Source organism: Neodothiora populina (genome assembly GCF_041146345.1).
Source record: "Neodothiora populina strain CPC 39397 chromosome Unknown canker_contig_13, whole genome shotgun sequence".
In the NCBI taxonomy this organism is placed as follows: domain Eukaryota; kingdom Fungi; phylum Ascomycota; class Dothideomycetes; order Dothideales; family Dothioraceae; genus Neodothiora; species Neodothiora populina.
This window is the reverse complement of record NW_027191402.1, coordinates 1,060,748-1,080,151: the sequence shown is the minus strand read 5'-3', so window position 1 is coordinate 1,080,151 and position 19,404 is coordinate 1,060,748. Positions and strand designations below refer to the sequence as shown.

Below are 19,404 nucleotides of genomic sequence, written 5' to 3'. Positions count from 1 at the left end.
AGGGTACCTCGGTCGGGAACACGCGCCATCCGGTGATTTGAGACACGGGCTTGCTTGTGACTATTTCGCCGAACCGCCGACCATTTCTCTTGACATACCACCAAACAAACCGGTAATGCCCGATTATATCTCTGCTAATTGCTATCAAAAATTCCTCCATAGCTTCTTCGTATACCCCGTGATGCCTTGCTTGTCCAGAGGCTTGTCATCCACTACATCCACAACAACAGCGCTGTCCACATCCACTCTCCTGCCTTCATCGAGATCAATCTCTCCCAATCTCCAGAATTTCGTCTTGTTCCACAACTTATACACAATGTATATGACTGGAAACAACGGTAACAAGATATAAGCATCAACGAAGTTTCCAGGGTTGAACGGCGAGAGAGTAGTCCAGCCTTGCACGAGAGCAAGGAACAGGTTCGCCGCAAGTCCAAAGTAAGCATTGTATGGATAAGCAAACGACTTGAACGGCAGGTCATCCACCGACCGACCTTGATAATTCCATGCCTGTCGGAATCGGATGTGGGTGAACGAAATACTTCCCCAGACTAGAAAGGTAGAGACGCCGGAGAGATTGACAATGTATGTGTAAGCTGCGCCGGCTCCAGTTGAGACGTTCATCATGGAGATGGCACCAAACAGGTTTGTCACGACGATCGCTGACATCGGGACACCTCTCTTGTCGACCCAGCCCAGCTGCTTCGGGGCTTTTCCGTCCTGTGCCATAAACAATAGCGTACGCGATCCAATGAAGATTGAAGAATTGACAGCAGACAGGCAAGTCAAGAATATAAAGGCATTGATCAGGTGAACGCCTCCATTCCATCCTGCGTTCTGTATGGCGATAGTCATTGGGCTTTTGAGGGCCCTACTGGCGCCGCTTGCCAGGCCCTCGGCATCGGCGGGACAGCTAAGTCCAAAAAAGAATGCGGATCCCATATATATGAAGATAATGCGCCAGAAGACTTGTCTAATGGCCAAAGGCACAGCAACAGATGGGTTTTTGGTTTCGGTTGCGGCGACTGCAACAGATTCGACTCCAGCGTAAAAGGTGCTACAGAAGACAAAAACCGTCGCCACACCTCTGAATCCATTGCCGTTGAACGCGCCCGGGTTGTGCCAGTACTCAAATCCAATGGCATGGGCCTGGCCGATCAAACCTCCGGAAGCGTAAATAATGGCAAAGATAAAGTATGCGACCAATCCAGCCAACTTCAACAAAGCCAACCAGAACTCGGCTTCTCCGAATGCTTCAACACCAAGAAGCTGAAACCCAAGAAAGAAGAACCAGAAAATGAGAAAGTAGCCCCAGAGCGGCACTTTATCAGACCAGAACACAAAAATACTGCTGACAGTGTTGTACTCGTTGGCCAGCACAGCAACCCAGATGATGAAGTAGTTCCATCCGACAGCGACACCGAAAGCCTTGTCGACAAAGCGATCCGCAAGACCAGTGAATGCGCCTCCAGAGGGATAGAGAGTCGTGATCTCGCCGAGTGACTGCATGATACTAAAAGCGATTATGCCAATGACTCCAAATCCGATCAATAACGAAGCCGGGCCACCACTTGCCAAAGCACCACCTGAACCAACTAGTAAACCAGGACCGATAATGCCTGCGAGTGCCATCATGGACAAGTGGCGAGTCTTGAGAGCGCGCTTGACACCCGAATTGGGGTCCATGAGACCTGCATCGGATTGGACAAGATGACCCGAGGACTGATCCTGTGGGGTATTTGCATCTTTTGAAGTTATAACCTCCGAGCGAGGTTCTTTGCGTATAAAATCAAACATGCTTGTGCTGTGCTATTGTATATGGCGAAAAGCTGTGTTTCGCCAGTCCAGATGTCTAATTCACCAGATCCTGAAGTTTCAACCAGTCTCGAAGAGATTTTTTTCGGGCAGAAGAGCCGGTCTGATACTGAGACCGCAAGTGAAGCAGTAACTTAGTCGTAGACAAGATATCCGAGAGGATAAAAAATCATACTGATAAGGTGGTAGAGAAACCTTTCCTGCTTGCTCGTCCCTTAAATCCGTTGAGTTGGGTATGACCCGGAATTAAGAAAAGAAGTAGGACCCCCACGAAAAGGCTATTGTGGTATGACGAGTGTATCTCCGAGATGTTCGCTGTCTAACCACCTAATCACACAGGCAGAAAGGTAGAAAGCGTCGACGGGCGTATCCATGTCTATATATCTGCGCTAGGCTGTGGTGCAAGTACTTTACAAAACTTTGAAGACTAAGTGTTCAACGAAGAATGAGCACGATCCCGCACCACTGCTCTACAGAACTGTACAAGTACAAACACACCCCGCAGTGCACGGCAGGCATCACGCGAAGTAATCGGTCGATTACGCCATCCGCTTGTGGCTGGGCATGAGTTTTGATGCCTTGTATCCACAATACTACTACTGTCACTATAGCTCAGCTGTATGTCGCTTATTTTCTTCGTCTATCCCGTCTCAGCATATGGGACTTGTTTTGGTTAATCATTGAGAAAGCCGTTGATGATACTGTAACTATACATTGCATGAGTATTTGTGACTAACCCATGATCTACACGATGACGAGAAGAACATTCATCTTATTCATCTAATCAATACTGGCAATTTGCTCATCACTGAGCCCAGCAGGAATATTCTCCGCATCAGGCAGCGGCGGCGGGCCCACGCCATCATAGACCATAGTATCCGCATTAAAATTCGGCACAGGTTCCACAAATCCCGTCCTGTTCTGGATCAACAGCTCCGTCGACGAAGGCCTGTAGGGAAACACATTGGGTAGACCTTCCCAGACTGTAATGTTCGAGAAGGTCACAGTTGTACTTTCAGGAGTGTTGTCCGAAGACCATGAACTGGGCCATTGAAGATAGAAGCCCATGTCCGTGCTGTCTTCGTACCAGTAGTAAATGCGCGTGGAGATGGTCAAGAGATCGTTGACGTAGACTTCGAACAGACTGCCGTCCAAAAAGGCGCGGATATGGAGTTTTTCGTAAGAGGTGGAGTTGTTGTCGTTGATTTCGAATAGACGTAGCTTGCCAATTTCGGGTTGAGGATTCACGAAATCACTGTTGAGGGCGACGTCGCGAGTGACGAAGAATGATTCGTTGGATGGCCTGTAATAGATCGTTGCGTTCTCCGTCGGCCAGTCAGCGGGTTGTGCGACATTATTGCGAAGAAGAGTGAATCCGGCGGCGAAGTCGCTGTAGTCTCCGTTGCGCAGAGCCTGTGACGGGATCTCGACAGTTGCTTGAAGTTCCCAGTGACGGCTTTGAGGGCTCTGCCAGAAGGGGATGAATGCATTGGTGACGTTTCCATTGTTAGAGATGTGCGCACCAGTACCGTTGAGTGCGGTGGGCGAGAGTCCGGTGTCTTGTTGGTTCCAGATATGCTCTGCGTGATCTCTGTATTTCAACACTTCCTTCGCAGGACGAACTCCCAGTGCTGCAAGGTTGACCGTCTTGTTGCCACTGCTTTGGGCCTTGCGGACGCCCTCTGCGGCGTTGACAGTCTTCAGACCTTCAGTGATGACCGCCCATGACCCAGGCTCGGCGGCATTTCCATCAGCGACAACATTCTCAATCTCTTTGACAAAAAGCTCGCGAGGTAAAGTGAGTGCGCCAGCTTGGCCAATTTGAAAATCGGGCTCATTGGTTGTGTTGAAGTCTTCGTTCGTCCAGCACAACATAAGACGTCTATCGGTCTTTTCGTCAGGAACAGTAGAGCAAGCATATCCGACGCCCCAGTCCACGATGCCAGTCGCATGATCCTGGAAGGTGACACCACTTTCATTGTTCTTGGCAAATTCACCAACCTTCCACATTGACCAGTGAGAGCTGTGATTGTCTCTGCCCGACTCTGCACCCACGGTCATAAACGAGATACCATGAGTGAGGTTTTCGCCATGGTGATCCAGAGCAATAGTGTTGGCACATTCATAATTCGACCCGTCACCTCCAGAGAATCCACCTAAACTAGTCGTAGTGTTGACCGGCTTCTCAAGATCGACGCCCAAGAATTCCCAGTCCAAAAAGTCTTCGCTGTTGCATCTGTAGAGAAAGACACGAGGACCAACTCCGTGGATACCACCAGAAACAGTCAGATACCAAGTCTCTGGGACGTCACCAAGTAAAGAAGCAATCTGAGGATACTGGAAGACCCAGGCGTCACGGAAGCCAGTCACATTGTTTCCATTAGGAGCTTCAGGGATGACCGGATCTATATCCGGCAGGATCCAGGTAGCTCCATCATCCTCGGAATATGCTAAATTTTGTCTCTCGGCTCCCTTGATGTAAAATTTACTCCATGTAATGGGCGCGTAGTTTGCACCAGTAAAGATCAGAGTCGGAAGACCTTTGTAACCTTTGGGGATGACAGAACCATCGAAGACGGCCATCATGTCGTTTTTATTGCCTGGACCAATCTCAACATTGTTGCTGTAGTTGTGGTAGTCGGTGAAAGTCAAGAAATCGTCAGTGGTGGCGCCAGCAATGCCAGATGTCAGCGATACATTCGGCGTGCGAAAGTTACTGAGTAGAGCACTGATTCTAAAAGTTCCATTGTCGTCTTGCCAGAGTGCCGTCGGGTCTCCAAGGTGATCAGATGGGTGATTGAATCTCGCCTTCGGACGCCATTGGTAGTACAACGACCCGTTGGCCAGAAGTGAAAGGTTCAATGGCGGCGGAGAGTTGAAGTTGGGAAGAGTGTGATTTACTGTGCTTGGTGTGCTATGTGGAATGGCCGCGGCCAGAGGCACTATAGAAAGAGCACTTCCCAAAGCAAGAATGGAAGGCATTTTTGGGGCATTGTAGTAGAAAACTTACCTACTGAACAAACTATATATACGTATGATTGTACGACGATCAGACCTACGATGAGATGCCAATCAAGCGACAGTCTTGGCTTGACACGAGATGTTCATGGTATGGAGTGCGGGTTAGCAGCGGAGAGAAGTATGGATAAGGCCGTCATGTGGACCATGTGGACCGATGATCTCACTTCTCAGATGCAAAGATGGAGATTGCCGGTAAAGGAGAGGGTATACCAAAGAGAATCATGTTTCAGTGCTTGTATGAAGGTATATGGTGATAAATCACAATATGAAATTTGGGTGATAATGACGTTCGCATCATCAATGAAATGGCCGAATAACCTTTTTCACTTGAAGACAAGTGGATTTCTCCGCTCCAAGTCCGAACATGGTGGTCTAAGCCTATCGCGATATCTCCATACGGAAAGGATCATCACATTAAAATGAGGAAATTGAACGCGAGGAAACAATATGTCAATGTATTTACAAGGTTGCTCTGTTCATACAACAGTGCCTCGCCTGTTGAAACCTCCCGGACCTTTCCACGCCCAGACCCACAGCAAAGCGGCCACCCACACACTGACGGCCATGGCCCGAAAAGTCGGCGCATAGCATTGCGACCCATAACATAAGTTTTCTGCCGCAGACGGGGTGCCTTCGCCGGCAGGAGTGGTCGCTTTTTGGTAGACGGCGGAGTACAACAACCCCCATAGTGTTGCGCCAACTGCAGGTACAGTCGCTACGCAAGCCCAATTGGTGCCGAAGTTCTCTACCCCCCATACGACAGAAACGATGATGGGACAAAGTGAAAAGACTGCTCCATAACCTGCGCCAATGGTACCAGAAACGATCCAGAAACGCTCGCCATGACCTTGAATTGCACCGCTTGCGAGAACCAATTGCCCGACTGACATGATCAACGAAAAAATGATCAAAAATAAGATACGACTAATCTCGATGCGTTTCTTGCCAGGCTCGGGCTCGTCAGCGCCAGGCAGGGATGCCATTGATGAGACAAGAGAATTTGGACCGCGACGATGTTGATGTTTGACCACCGTAGGCGCGAATACGTCGGACAGTGTTCCTGTAAGGATACGAGCGACGGTGCTCATAAAAGCAACGATCGAGACATGTGTGGCAGCCGAGGTAGGGATTTTGTCAATAGGCATATCCGGAGGATAGAGAGTGCCGATGACCGTCCCCAGATTGTTGATAAAGGCCTCTCCAGGCCCGGTGACCAGGAAGAAACCTGCGGCCAGCAGCCACATGTTGCGGTCGGATAAGAAAAGACGAGTCTCTTCATTCAATAGCCACGTCTTCTTACGCTGCTCTTCCTCGACTCGTGCCTTGCGAGACTCTTCATCTTCAGAATCGCCATCTTCGATAGCGCCATATCCGCTCCCGTGAGATTCGGAGCGATAAAAGGCACTGTCTTCGAGTAGTCCACTTTGTTCCAGCTCCTCCACGGCCTCGTCAATCATCTCGTCTTCGTCGACAATCTGTAACGTAAAAGTGCCGATGATTCCCGCAGCGAGTAATGTGCATCCGAGGAAAATGAAGAAGCGAAAAACATCGACTTCTCCACGAGATCCATCATGGCGCGTTTCATACAATAAACGACTGCCAACCTGACTGATCCACATGCCACTGAGTCCGAAAGCAGCAATGGGCAATGCCAGAGCCAAACCCTTGTGTTTTCCGCGGCCAAAGTTTTTCGCACAAGTGGTGACGGCGCTCAGATACATGCAACTCGTACCCATTCCGATACAAACATATGCAAGTACCATGAACCCAAAGGGCCAGCCGTGGGCCTCGGGAGGTCCGCTCTTGTAAGTGAATGCAGCCAAAAAGTAGCCAATGCCAAATAGAGACCCAGATAGCAAAGAAGGCACACCTGGTCCGTAGCGGTCACAGAGATAGCCAAAAATAGGAACAGGTAGATACATGGCCAATTCGGCAGTGATGGATATCGTGTTGACGCTGAGTTGGGTGTAATGTAGTCGTCGCTGGAACAGAGGAGCGTATACCGAATAACAACTGATCGAGCCGGCGCAAAGACTGTATAGAGATGAGTTGCCATAATGATACAATAATGGATATAGTCATACCAATTTATCAAAGCCCATATGAACCCGATATATCTGACTCCATCTCTCCGTATCCTCTTTCTGTCCCGTTCGAGTATGCCTTCGGCGACTTGTTCGAAGAAACTGCCTGCATAGCTATGTTCTCCGCTGGCTCTACTAGTCGAGTCCGCTTCATCATCCGCCGGCGTGCGCAATAGAGGTCTACCTGGATGATAGTCCAGTTTATCTATTGTCGGTGTTGCATTGCCGTTTCCATTTCCGTTCCTGCCATTTTTGTGACCGCTGCTTGCTGGTCTAGACGGCATTTGTGTTGTTATCTTTGCTCTCCCGCACACACAACCCCGTATCCTCTACCACTATGGATAGGGCGATAATTTGTTGATATGAAGGGAAAATAGATACAGAGGTTGTATGTCCTCACCTTGTGACTCAATTACGTGCTTCATCTCTTGCTCCATACCCAAAAGAGCCAAGGAAGTCCGGGGGTAATTCAAGCTCCGGCCAATCTCCGGTCGCTGGTACAGATGAAGACGTCACTCGCGGTATCGGCAATTTTCATTGGTGAATTGGTCTTTTGGTACACAATACTTCCATGTCAATCAAACATACTTTGACCTATCGACCGTCCATCCTGGCCTTAGATATGCCCCGTCAAACCCGACATCAAACCCAGACTTGTAGATGCCCAGAACTTTCATCTCAATGCCCACTTCTCCACCACTGTTGTCTTGTGTCCAGATGCTCAACCCAATAGTGTTATTACCGAGATAATCCAATATACCAGGGAAAACGGGGAATTCAATCTGATTACCAATGTACGGAACGGATTTGCCGAATTGGTATCCATTGACGTACAGTTGCACTCGTATCTTGGAGCGAGTGGGCGGACTTAGCTCAAAAGCGAGAGAGATGTCGTGACCTGAAGGCATATCGAGAGGAACCATGGTCCTGTAGAATTTCACGCCAGGTCCCGACAATTGGATCGAGCTGCTGCTCTTCCAATTGCTGTCGTCGAAACCGGGCAAGTGCCAACCTAGACGCTCAGCTGTCAGGCCACCTTCAGCTAGTGGTCCGCGGATGGGGTCAATGTTAGCTTGACCGCCTGCTTTGCCAGCGAGTTTCCATGACGTGAAATGTGAGGCGCCCAAGAGAGTGGCATTCAAAATACCACGAGGGTCAAGCGCTCCTGCCGTCTCGTCTTTGCCCATATGGTCTTGGATAATGAACAGCACATTTTCTTTAGCTGTCGAATTGACCGGAAATTCGAGCGTCTGATTCGACTGTGAGAGTGTTGTGTTGCCATACGAAGAACCGAGGAAGACTCCATTGAGCCACGCTGACCACCCACTGCCTTTACCGCCAATGATATTCAAGAACACGCCTGATGCATTCCCGGCAAATCGTCCACGCCAGAGAAGTGGTCCGGTGTGAAATCCATACTCGTCCGCGAACAGCACAGGATAAGTCGCTGGCGGGACCGGGTGGAGGGTAGTGTTGTGGTCTGCATTGACCCAAGCTGCACCAGAGTCGTTGTACTCGGCGAATCTTTCTGGCAGACTGTCCTTGACTTTCCATGCAGTTAGTGCTGGAAGACTGGCCTGTAAGCTAGCTACCGTGACATCAGAAGAGGATAGAGTGCCTATGATACTGTTGTGATCGGTCGGCTTGACTATCACAATCTCCCCGTTAAAAGTCACCTGTTTGACCGAGGGTGCAAAGATCTCGATTGTTGTTGTGCCATTGTAGTCACCCGTAATGGCCAATGTGTCATTCGAGGTTGACGCCGTCCTGACAAGATAAGGTCCCAACACCAAGATGGTCTTGTCAAGTGGAACATGAGGATCGTTTGTCAATACAGGCTGCCACATCTTGTAGGCAAAGCTTCTATCCAATACGAGGACAGTCATACCATTTTCGTACTCGAAAACGGTCATGCCTTCTGCTTGAGTGAACTTGGTGATAATGCCTTTGTCGGCAGGGTAAAAGCCAGTGTTCGAGCAGCCTTTGCATTCAGTCACAGACCCGTGGTTGATCCCTTCGAGGTAAAACTCTCCGCTCTCGCCAGTAGGTACCCAAAGGACAATGACAGTTTTGAAATCAATGATAGAGACAGTCAGTACCTCTGCAGTCGAGTAGATGATATTTTGCGACCCAGCAGCGAAGTCCGAAACTAAGATCTTAGACTGTCTGCCGTTCAACACAATATCAGGCGCATACTGGGGCACTAGCAAAGGTCCAACCGAAGTAGTCATCTTCTGCTTGAATGAAACAACGGTCTGCAATGTGCTGTTGGCGTGCACAGTCTGGTAGAACCTCGTGTCTTTCTCGACATTATACAAGACTTGCGTAAAGACGTCCGCATTCGTGGTCAGGTTCGTGCCGTTCGCTCCCCTTTCGACCATGTTTAGATCCTTGGCCGCACGAATGAAGTAACTCATCAGCTTCGTTTCCGAGTACTTGTCCCCTAGCAGACGGTTCTCTGCAATTGGAGCAGAGTAATCATAGCTCGTGCCGACGGTTGGAAACGCGAGGCCTCCCCAATTCGTTCCACCAAATATCATGTAGATGTTTTGGGCAGTGACCTTTTGTCCGATGTTGTGACGATAGAAGACATTCACCCAGTCCGGACCGGTGTTACTGGTACAGCCACCTACTGGTCCTGTCCAAGGGTTGTAGGCACCACCCTGGAACTCAACTAAGAAACTAGGCATCGTGGGTGCAGTAGTTTGGAAGTTGGTGTAGTAGTCGAACAAGGTGAAGTCAGGAACAACTCCGTTGGTGCCTGTACACTCGGATAGATCACAACTCCAGCAGGACGGATAGTGATCGAGACCATACAGCCATGTATCTCCACCGACATTGTCCACATCATAGTCCGTCGACCAAGATCGAGTGTTCAGGTTGGGGTTGTTGTGCAAGGTGGGGACTTCGATACCGCTGCTATTAGCCGAAGCCTCGAGGAGCTCCATGTAGGCTATTGCAGTCTCATTTGGAGTCCGAGCAGAGATATTGGTCCATTGCTGTCCGTATTCGTTCTCAATCTGATAGAATGCCACATTGCCCCCCTTGGTGATTTGGTGCTCGGCTACAATTTTTGAGACAGCCTCAAAGTATGGGGTCCATGCTGCAGTGTATCGAGAATCGTCGTTACGCAAGGTACCATATTCGCCTGTAGTGACCCAAGGTGGAAAGCCTCCAGCAGTGGTTTCAGCATTGATATAGGGTCCAGGACGGAACAAGATATAAAGTCCTATATCGTGACATATTTCGAACAGACTCGTAATGTTGTGAGCGCCAGTCTCGAAGTCCAGAGTTCCGTTGCTTGCCGAGTGGAAACCTGACGGTGTCAGTCGGCAGAAAGGAAGCACAAGAAACAGATTACTGACCCCAATGAGAGTAAAAGCTCACGGTATTGAAGCTATAACAGGCCTCAGCAGGTGTCATAACTATTATATTTGAAGAGCATACCCAGCAGCTTTGATTTTCTGCAATATATCAACCCAGAGCTCAGGTACAGGGATTCGCCAATAATGCATTTCGCCAGACCAGACGAACAGACGTTCACCGTCGATGGTCATACTGTAATGATCCCATTGAACCAGGTCGGTTTCTCCATCGTTCTTCAATGGCCATTGCTTCTCTGAACCGTACACGAAGGGCAATAACAGCTGCGACGCAAGCAAAAGACCAGCAAGAGCCTTCATTTTTGTTTACAGATTGGGGGTCATGGCAAGAAATAATACTTATATAGACTGCTGTACAATCTCTTTTACCCGGTTTCTCTGGGCGAATCGAACTATCATACATTGCATGACGACGTGCTCGCCTAAGCGAGTCTACCTACCAATTTCTATGAGTATCCAGGTGACGACCGGAATAATTCATGATCAAAAAGGCAAATTATATGCGGGCTAAGGAGGGGGGCTAAGGCCGCTATGTGGATCTGCATGCGGAGCAGTATGCATGTCAACATCGATTGACAGCAAAATCAGGCGATGATATGTCAATTACCCAGACAGACACGATCATAAAATGGTCTCATTCATAATCTTATCTTGAGTTCAATGATGCGTTATGGCTCATACAGAGTAGATCGAAGAGTTCGCAGGAGTTCTGTGCATGGACCTCGATGTTGTTACGAACGAATGCGGAGACCCCACACCTGGAGATGCCGAGGTCCAACAATGATACCCTGCCTCGCTTGCTTATCATCAATGACCTTGGTAACTTGTTCACTTTTATATCCTGCCGACTTCTTCAGTTTATAACGTGGATAAAAATGTCTGGCGCACCTGCGAAACGACTCCAACAGCTGAGCGAGCAACTCTCTGTCCCTCGTGCTGATCCTGGAAAGTTTGAGAACATACCACGAATCCCCAAGATCGCTGGAGATAGCACAGGACAGCGTCTATCGAACAAAGTAGCGATAATCACAGGATGTAATTCTGCGCTGGGAATTGGTAGAGCTTCGGCGCATCAATACGCCGCGAATGGATGCAAGGCGATTTATATATGTGACTTTGCGAAAGAGAATCTGGAGACACATGTTAGAGAGATTAACTCACTTTACCCGACTTGCGAGGTTCACGCGCGGCAACTCGATGCAAGCAACGAAGACCAGGTCAAAGCCGTAGTCGACGAGGCTGTGTCAAAATACGGACGATTAGATGTCTTCTTTGCAAACGCCGGTATAGTGGGCGGTTACTCGAGATTCTTCGATGAGGATAGTACGGGGGATATGTTCATGCAGGTCATGAAGACGAATGCTTTGTCGTAGGTATCTGCTGATCGAAAATCGAGGCTTAGACTGACAGGCAACAGGGTTTTTATTGCAGCCAAACACGCTTCAAAAGCCATGATGTTGACCGGTCCTGAGAAGGCCTACCCCTCGGGTTCAATCGTTGCCACAGCCTCGGTGGCTGGCTTGCGCTCAAACGCGGGTGGGACAGACTACTCCGCCTCGAAAGCTGCAGTTGTATCAATCATGCAAACATGCGCCTATCAGTTGTCTGGTACAGGAATCAGATGCAATTCAATCTGTCCTGGTGTCATTGAGACTGGCATGACTAGCCTCATGTATGAGTATGCAAGAAAGAAAGGCACAGAGAAGAAGATCGGTCAACTTAATCCGCTGCAGAGAGGCGCAGTAGCCGATGAGGTTGCGAGAGTTGCCTTGTTCCTAGCAAGCGACGAAGCGAGTTATGTGAATGGCCAAGCTTGGGCTGTGTGCGGAGGCCTGAGTGCTGGCCATCCATTTGTGCCTGGAAAGCTCGCTTGATGAAGAATATATAAATATGGATACAATCGACTCGCCTTTTGATGGTCTTCATCTTTGAGTGTGTCTTGGCAGGGTCCTGTATGAAGTCAGAAGTCACCCACTAATATCCAGTTCGTGGTTCATCATAAAACATTCTGCTCAACGGTAACTTTGTCTTGCACCCACAAACATCTACTCAACTGAAACAAATGGAAGGATTTTCGCTTTCGAAACTACGCGACCTCCTTCCATCATTGCCGCAACTCTCACCTCAGGCAGAAATGGATCAAGAGACAACTTTGGACCAAACTGCTCAGCTCGACGCCGCAGCAGAGAAAGAAACCGCGGCCGAACCTGCGCCTTCCACTTCTGCACCTTATGTATTATCACCGATGCCCATCGACGAGTCCAGACCCAAGACCAACCTCGACTTGATTAATGAATGCGATAGCTTCCCATACTTCCAAGACTCTCCGAGTCTTTATCTTCAGCACATCAACACTTACTACCACCTACGCGTTGTGGCATACCCTGAGACGACATTGGGGTATGTCCTGCCCAGTGTAGCCGAAGTGCTTCGAGGCATTCCCGGGTGGACCCTAGACGACGACGAACGTACTCTTACACTGAGTGATGGCACAAACGAGGAAGAGCGAAGCGCCGTTGTGGCTGCTACCACTGCTGCCATGCGAGCGACGGAATACTTTTCTGTCCTCAAGGGCTGGCGCAATGAGTTGTATCCAGTCTATGGACCATCTCCCGTAAAAGAGCTTCTTTTTTCAATCGAGAGAGCTGCGAGTCCATTGTTTGGCATCGTGAGTTATGGAGTGCACATGACTGCCTACACCTACGTCACTTCAGAAAAAGACAAGAAAGAACTGAAACTGTGGACACCGCGTCGTGCAGCAACAAAACAGACCTATGGCGGTATGCTCGACAACACAGTCGCAGGCGGCATGGCAACAAACGAGAAACCTCTCGAGTGTGTCATCAGAGAAGCTCACGAGGAAGCCTCCCTCCCAGAGGATCTTGTCAGGGAAGGTGCCAAGCCTGCTGGTACGGTGACTTATTTTCACATTCGCGATCACCGCGCAGGAGGAGAAACAAAATTGCTACAGCCCGAGTGCCAGTTCATATTTGATCTTGAGTTACCTGCAGATGTGGAACCCAAGCCTTGTGATGATGAAGTGGAGCAATTCTATCTGCTCGGTATTGACGAGCTCAAGGAAAGATTGGCAAAGGGAGAATTCAAACCCAATTGTGCCGTTGTCCTCATAGACTTTTTCGTCCGCCATGGCGTGTTGACGGCCGAACAAGAGAGGGATTATGTCGAAATTGTGTCGCGATTGCACAGACGTTTGGAGTTTCCCACTGGTGGATGAAGAAGCAGATAGAGAATCGTATGGAAGGAGCACCCATGCTGGACATGTAGATTATCCTCATCGTCTTTATATCTAATCCATCTTTTTCCTCCCATATTGTAATGTGTAATTTGCTTCCATGCGCCAAAACTCCTCGCTATGCCTCGGACACGCGCAGTCGCGACCGTTCCCGCCTTTTTTGTTTGATGTTGCACCTTCCGTCCTCGGGCTCTTCATCTCGTTTCGTCCTTCCTTTTTCTGGTATCGCGCCTTCCAACTTCGAGCTCTTCGTCTTGTATCGTGCCTCTCTCCTCGTTTGGTATTGCGCCTTCCACCCTCGGGAGGTTCGTCCTGTATCGTCCCTTGCTTTTTGTTTCAATCCACTCTTTGCGAAGCGCTCATTTCTTGATCAAGAGGTAGCAGTAATCGATGCGCAACGACGTCAACTTCTTGTAAGGACCCTCGATATACAACAGCAAACCCCCGAAGCTGATGTAGACTTTGATGTTCTCGCCGTCGCCTTCCTCGAAACGATAGACTTTGCCATAGCATACGTAGTCGAACATGTCTGCTAGGGATGCCTGAAACAAAAGTCAGTATCATGCACCGAGTCTTCACGTCTTTCGCGCGTCTTTACCTTCTTTCCTCCAATGTCTCTCCAGCCAGCATTGCCTGAGTCATCCTTTGATCCATCGAGGTTTAACGTACTGGCCAACACGAGCTGGATAGGCTCTCCCACGGCAACGGGATAGATCTCGGTGTTGACATCGAGTGATAGGACAGTCAAACTGTCAGATGATGTGCCCGTGATGCGCGAAACGCGGTCGTACTTTTGCGCGTTGAGAGAAGTGATGGTGAAGGTCTCGTCCAAAAGAGTCGCGTCGGCCATGGCTGCGGTTTTTGCTGTTCTGAATGGCTGTTGCGCAATCACTTCTACAATCTTGTTGCTGCTATGGGAGAGGATTTACCAAAGCCAAAGGAAAGAGGACCTTTCGGAGCGCGGAAGTTCTTGGCGACGAGTAAGGCAGGTTCAACCGAGCGCGGAACTCCGCTATATGCCAAGTCTTTTTCCGCCTTCAATTGTTCTTGTTTATTTACTACCTCAGGATCACGCAACCTTCGCATCTAATTATCGCCCATCTCATCGTCAATGGTGTACTTATCCACGAACTTGACTTCGGCATCGTCCATCTGCTTGTTCAATCTGCCCTTGCTATATCTCAATGGACCATTACCCCAGACCAATGGACTGCTCCACATCGTCTTCTCGCCCGCCTCATCCTTGACTGTCATCGGGGTGGCCGTAGCAGCCAAACCGGTAGGGTGGTAGTTGTTGTACACAGCTTCCCATCCATGCTTAGGCAAGCAGTAAACCTCGTGCATCAGACCGATATGACCAAATTTCTCGTAGCCATTCTTGAACCAGTCCATGACTTTCATGTGCGTCGGGCCATGAGCGAATTTGTGCATATCCTCGAGAGATCTGAAATAAAGCAGTCCCATGGTCTCGGATCCTGTGCCCTTGTCTGCTGCGCTCATCCAGTTGTTGGCTCCGAGGAAACCACTCTCCTCGGCAGTCTCGTTGAGCTCGGTAATCATCTCCTTGAAGACGTCACCAACATACTTGAAGCCAGGCGCGAGGATTCCGAGAGGGTGGTTGGATCGTGCCGCCAGCATGATAACGCACATTTCCCGGTCGGAGATTTGCTCTCTGCCCTTGTCTCTGTTTCCATACTCATCGGCAAAAACTGGTACAGTACGACCAGGGAGAACACCATCCATGTAGGTGTTTCTGATCAATCCAAAATGCATAGCGAGCGGCACCGCAATGCGGTAAAGTAAGATCAATGCCAGCGGTGCTACAAGAGCAATGTTACGGTACGGCAGAACCATCATGAAAGTGCCCTGAAGGACGGCACCGATGAGAAGCCATGTCGAGATGTAGAATTGATCGCGAATGACCTTGCTTGCACATTAGAGAAGTGTTTCTGGGATACTTGGAAGAGAAGACTCACGATTGACAACGAGGCCCAGTCATTGTTCAGATACTGGCAAGGCGCCTTTTCAAAAGGCTTGAATACGGGTGAGAACTCCATGTTTGTGGTTTACCTCTTTGAACAGTACAATCGCGGAGGATGCGATTTATGTACTCGAAGACAAACCAACATGCCGAGGTCTTTTGCTCAACAAAAAAGATCTACGTGGGTCATAACTCGGGTGACCTCTTCTTGGTAATCACCGCGCCTCCCCTTCGTCCTGGCCGAGAAAGATATCCTACGAACGTGCATGAGACCCTGATCAGTACAGAATAGGGATGACACTGGCGAGGCAAATCCTCATTGGGCCTTTGTCGTGAAGAGTCCGAGGTGTCAAGGCACAGTCTAATGCAGGTCAATTCACTAAAATGCGCGTCCGGCTCTTGTAAATTAATATGGGAAAGACTGGAGCATTTCTTTCGCTTCGGGCCATTGGCTCAGCCAAGCTTGCGGACGCTAACAAATAGAGTGAGTTTCAGACTGCACCAACTCATACCCACAATAGCATTGCCCTCCCTCCCCTGCTGTCGACGGCAAGGTATCAATGATATTAATGAGTGGTCAGACATCATGGAAGAGATCACCATCCAAGTCACACGTGGTTGACATGCTCTGAATTGCGAATCTGCTTTTATGCCGTCCCAATCACGGAGCGTTGTTCGCCGCATTAAACTCATGACCCCTTTTGCAAGAAAAAAATATTCATAACGCCAATATCCTATCGAGTAACTGTATAACCTCGCCACAATATCATTCTTTCATCCAAAAAAGAAAGAGACGCCTAGTCCTTCCAAGTCACATTCTTAGTTCGAACCCACTCCTTCAATCCTTCGACACCATTGAATCTGCCCCATCCACTCTTCTTGGCGCCTCCGTGCGGCATGCATGACTCGTCGTGCACGCTCATGCTGTTGATGTGCACAGCACCGGTCTCAATCGATCTTGCAATCTTCAATCCCCTCCTGAGATCTTCGGTGAAGACCGAAGATGCAAGACCATAGTCGGTGTCGTTGGCGATGTGAATCGCTTCTTCGTCGTTGTCGACCACAAAGAGCGACACAGTGGGTCCGAACGACTCCTGATGATAAAGATCCATACCCTTCTTGACGTCTTCGAGTACAATTGGTCGCATACGGGTTGCCAGGTGGAATGTTTCCTTGAGATCTCCGTGTACGGTGTTTGCGCCCTTCTCGACAGCATCAAAGATCATCTTCCTGACTTTTTCGACCGGGCGGCTGCTGATACAGACATATTCTGGGTCTTGGTCGAAGATCTGGTCAATGGCAGCTTTGAGCGCGACCTTGAATGGCTCATAGATTTTTCTGTTGACAAGAATGCGCTCAGTGGACATGCAGATTTGACCAGAGTTCAGGAAAGCGCCAAGGGTGCAGTGCAGTGCGGCATTTTCGAGATCGGCATCCTCACACACGATGGCAGGAGCCTTTCCACCAAGCTCAGTAAGGACAGGCTTGAGGTGCTTGCCTGCCAGACCAGCGATGATCGATCCGACCATGGTACTACCACAGAAATTGATCTTCTTGACTTCAGGTGCGACAATGAGCGCCTCGGTCACCTGTGCGGCATCTTCGAGTCTGTTGTAAAGAGTGTTCAAGACTCCGGCAGGGAGGCCGACTGAATGGAAAACATCGGCCAGAGCCCAGTAAAGACCTGGAGAGTATTCAGATCCCTTGAGGATGACAGTGTTGCCCACTATTAAATGTTAGGTCTTTTTTGAGTCAGAAGCAAAAATGACTTACTAGCTAGTGGACCGACAAAGCTTCTAGAACCAAGGATACATGGAGCATTCCATGGAGCGATCGCGACCACTACCCCATACGGCTCCACAACAACCATCCCACTTCTGCCAGTCTGGCCCAGGACTGGCGCGGTAGCAGTGGTGACGCTACCGATCAACCCTGCCGTGCTTCTCAGGTTCTCAATCATGTCCTTGAAATCAAAGTCATGAAATCCCGGCGTGCTACCCGTCTCGTACTTGCAAAAGTACCAGAGATCTCCACGACGGCGCTCGAACTCATCGGCCGCGCGCAGAAGCAAGTCGCGACGTTCAGAAGGCTTGGTCGCGCTCCATGCGGGCAGGGCAGCTTTGGCTGCTGCGACTGCTGCATGCACATCTTCAACAGATGCCGCGCTGGCTGAGTGTACGGGCTTGCCTGTCAGAGGAGAAATCACCTCGAGTTTGTTGGAGGTGGACACCTCTTTGCCGTTTAGCCACAGAGGAACTGGGTAGTCGGAAGAAAAGGTGGTAGATTCGATTTCTTGAGTGATGGCCATTGTTCCTGAGTTGTAAAGGCTAAATCGGACAGGCAAAGTCAAGTCAAGGTAAGAAAGATAGAATGATTGAGTTTATGATGCTCTGAGAGTCAAAAACCTATAGTCGGGCTCTCATCTTTTATATGGCGTTGTAGAGGAGATAATCGCTGGACATATCACTCTCGTGGCTAGCCCTCGATGTTTTCCTTTCCACTGCCGCAAGTACCTCCGCTCATAGCCAGAAGGATCGCTGAAGGATGCTATCTCAACCACAAACTCGATACCGGGGTCAGGAACTGAATGCGTTCGAGCGAAGAGAGAGCGGGAGCTATCACAACAGTTGCCTACACAATCCTTGTCTCAGAGGTAGCCAAAGCAGCAGCCGCGCACTCACACATCCCAAAATCAGATCGGAGTGGAAACATTTAGGTATCGCGGGAGGATCCTTAGTCGATTGAACGAGTCGTGAGCCATCGAAAATTGTGGGATCCTCCATGGCGATTGTTAAGCAAGCGCAGTGCTCGATTGTATATGAAAGGATCTGATCAACTCGAACGACTCCGCTGCCCGAATATTCCGGAAGCTGGTTTTGCTGCTGTGCAATGTCTCAGTGGTGGTGAGGTTGCTCTGTTGATTGCATATGCAGGGCAAAAATTCAGGAATTAGTGGGAAGGAATGGCGTTGTATCAGATACACTTACATCATAGATGCATTCTGGCTACGTGCAGTGCGTCCCTTGCAGCTTGTAACACACTGCGTCTTGTACACATGAAGTTTAGTAAGATATGGTATGTTTCAGGATGTCTAAAGTCTAAAGAACTATCTGGGGAGGTGGAAGTGGATAAACTTGTAGTCGAACCAGTGGGGCATGCTTGTTCTATCGAACATTTCAACTTCACGATGAGAAGTTTCATCGAGGTCATAAGGTCATAACACACATAGACATACGTAATTGTTGAACATGCAGTAGCCTCTTCCATCGTACTTTCCCGAACGTTGTATATCGAAGGGGGATCAGAGAGATCGAAGTACAGATGATCGAGGCGTAACATGAATCAGTCCCGCGATCCGCCTCCGTTGCGGATCTTCACAGCTCCCCGGATATTGCGCCTCGCAAGGCTGGGATGGCATTTTGTCTTGCTGCATGATTTTCGTTGTCAAGCAAGACCTATAACCAATCCACAAACATCAGCCGGATAATCCGCCGCAAAGCCGCAAGCTCCACCTGTTGTCCTCGCTTCCTTCCGTCAGAACAGACAGGTACAAAACAGGGTAGACTAGAGGGAGACCCTGGCCAATGATATCTTGTCATTTCTGGCAGCCACAAAGCGACTTCCCTAAACACATGTGAGGCTTCGGCGGTTCCTTCGCTTCTTGCGGAGCGGACCTTCTTTCGTTCTTTCCTTGATCGTGATCTTGTCATATACATTCTAGATCAGACTTGTGGGTAGGAATCTCTCTCCAGGCAGCAGGTAGGTCACGAAATCGATGATTCTGGTTCTGACGCACCTTACTTCCCCGATGGATCTACGAGACCAGTCCGCCTGGTGGTTCTCTCAGCCTGCAGATCAGGTAGACTC

The 19,404-nt window shown here is 49.4% G+C and overlaps 9 protein-coding genes across 9 annotated transcripts; 2 read left to right on the top strand and 7 right to left on the bottom strand.

Annotated features, from left to right (window-relative positions):
• Positions 1 to 144: 144 nt before the first annotated feature.
• On the bottom strand, positions 145 to 1,797 carry AAFC00_001946 (uncharacterized protein; the record flags this gene model as incomplete). The annotated part of the gene is made up of 1 exon (XM_069341211.1): positions 145 to 1,797. One exon carries the CDS (start codon positions 1,795 to 1,797, stop codon positions 145 to 147), a length of 1,653 nt encoding a protein of 550 aa, XP_069204723.1.
• A 798-nt stretch (positions 1,798 to 2,595) lies between these two features.
• Positions 2,596 to 4,797, bottom strand: AAFC00_001945 (uncharacterized protein; the record flags this gene model as incomplete). Its single annotated transcript, XM_069341210.1, has 1 exon — positions 2,596 to 4,797. The coding sequence occupies one exon, from the start codon at positions 4,795 to 4,797 to the stop codon at positions 2,596 to 2,598; it is 2,202 nt and encodes a 733-aa protein (XP_069204722.1).
• Positions 4,798 to 5,312: 515 nt separating this feature from the next.
• On the bottom strand, positions 5,313 to 7,204 carry AAFC00_001944 (uncharacterized protein; the record flags this gene model as incomplete). The annotated part of the gene is made up of 2 exons (XM_069341209.1): positions 5,313 to 6,870; positions 6,921 to 7,204. The coding sequence occupies 2 exons, from the start codon at positions 7,202 to 7,204 to the stop codon at positions 5,313 to 5,315; spliced, it is 1,842 nt and encodes a 613-aa protein (XP_069204721.1).
• Positions 7,205 to 7,498: 294 nt separating this feature from the next.
• Positions 7,499 to 10,603, bottom strand: AAFC00_001943 (uncharacterized protein; the record flags this gene model as incomplete). The annotated part of the gene is made up of 3 exons (XM_069341208.1): positions 7,499 to 10,236; positions 10,286 to 10,317; positions 10,368 to 10,603. The coding sequence occupies 3 exons, from the start codon at positions 10,601 to 10,603 to the stop codon at positions 7,499 to 7,501; spliced, it is 3,006 nt and encodes a 1,001-aa protein (XP_069204720.1).
• Positions 10,604 to 11,178: 575 nt separating this feature from the next.
• On the top strand, positions 11,179 to 12,177 carry AAFC00_001942 (uncharacterized protein; the record flags this gene model as incomplete). The annotated part of the gene is made up of 2 exons (XM_069341207.1): positions 11,179 to 11,672; positions 11,721 to 12,177. 2 exons carry the CDS (start codon positions 11,179 to 11,181, stop codon positions 12,175 to 12,177), a joined length of 951 nt encoding a protein of 316 aa, XP_069204719.1.
• Positions 12,178 to 12,365: 188 nt separating this feature from the next.
• AAFC00_001941 (uncharacterized protein) lies at positions 12,366 to 13,538 on the top strand (the record flags this gene model as incomplete). Its single annotated transcript, XM_069341205.1, has 1 exon — positions 12,366 to 13,538. The coding sequence occupies one exon, from the start codon at positions 12,366 to 12,368 to the stop codon at positions 13,536 to 13,538; it is 1,173 nt and encodes a 390-aa protein (XP_069204718.1).
• Positions 13,539 to 13,915: 377 nt separating this feature from the next.
• Positions 13,916 to 14,406, bottom strand: AAFC00_001940 (uncharacterized protein; the record flags this gene model as incomplete). Its single annotated transcript, XM_069341204.1, has 2 exons — positions 13,916 to 14,098; positions 14,155 to 14,406. The coding sequence occupies 2 exons, from the start codon at positions 14,404 to 14,406 to the stop codon at positions 13,916 to 13,918; spliced, it is 435 nt and encodes a 144-aa protein (XP_069204717.1).
• Positions 14,407 to 14,642: 236 nt separating this feature from the next.
• AAFC00_001939 (uncharacterized protein) lies at positions 14,643 to 15,613 on the bottom strand (the record flags this gene model as incomplete). Its single annotated transcript, XM_069341203.1, has 2 exons — positions 14,643 to 15,479; positions 15,533 to 15,613. The coding sequence occupies 2 exons, from the start codon at positions 15,611 to 15,613 to the stop codon at positions 14,643 to 14,645; spliced, it is 918 nt and encodes a 305-aa protein (XP_069204716.1).
• Positions 15,614 to 16,334: 721 nt separating this feature from the next.
• AAFC00_001938 (uncharacterized protein) lies at positions 16,335 to 17,845 on the bottom strand (the record flags this gene model as incomplete). The annotated part of the gene is made up of 2 exons (XM_069341202.1): positions 16,335 to 17,263; positions 17,311 to 17,845. The coding sequence occupies 2 exons, from the start codon at positions 17,843 to 17,845 to the stop codon at positions 16,335 to 16,337; spliced, it is 1,464 nt and encodes a 487-aa protein (XP_069204715.1).
• Positions 17,846 to 19,404: the final 1,559 nt, after the last annotated feature.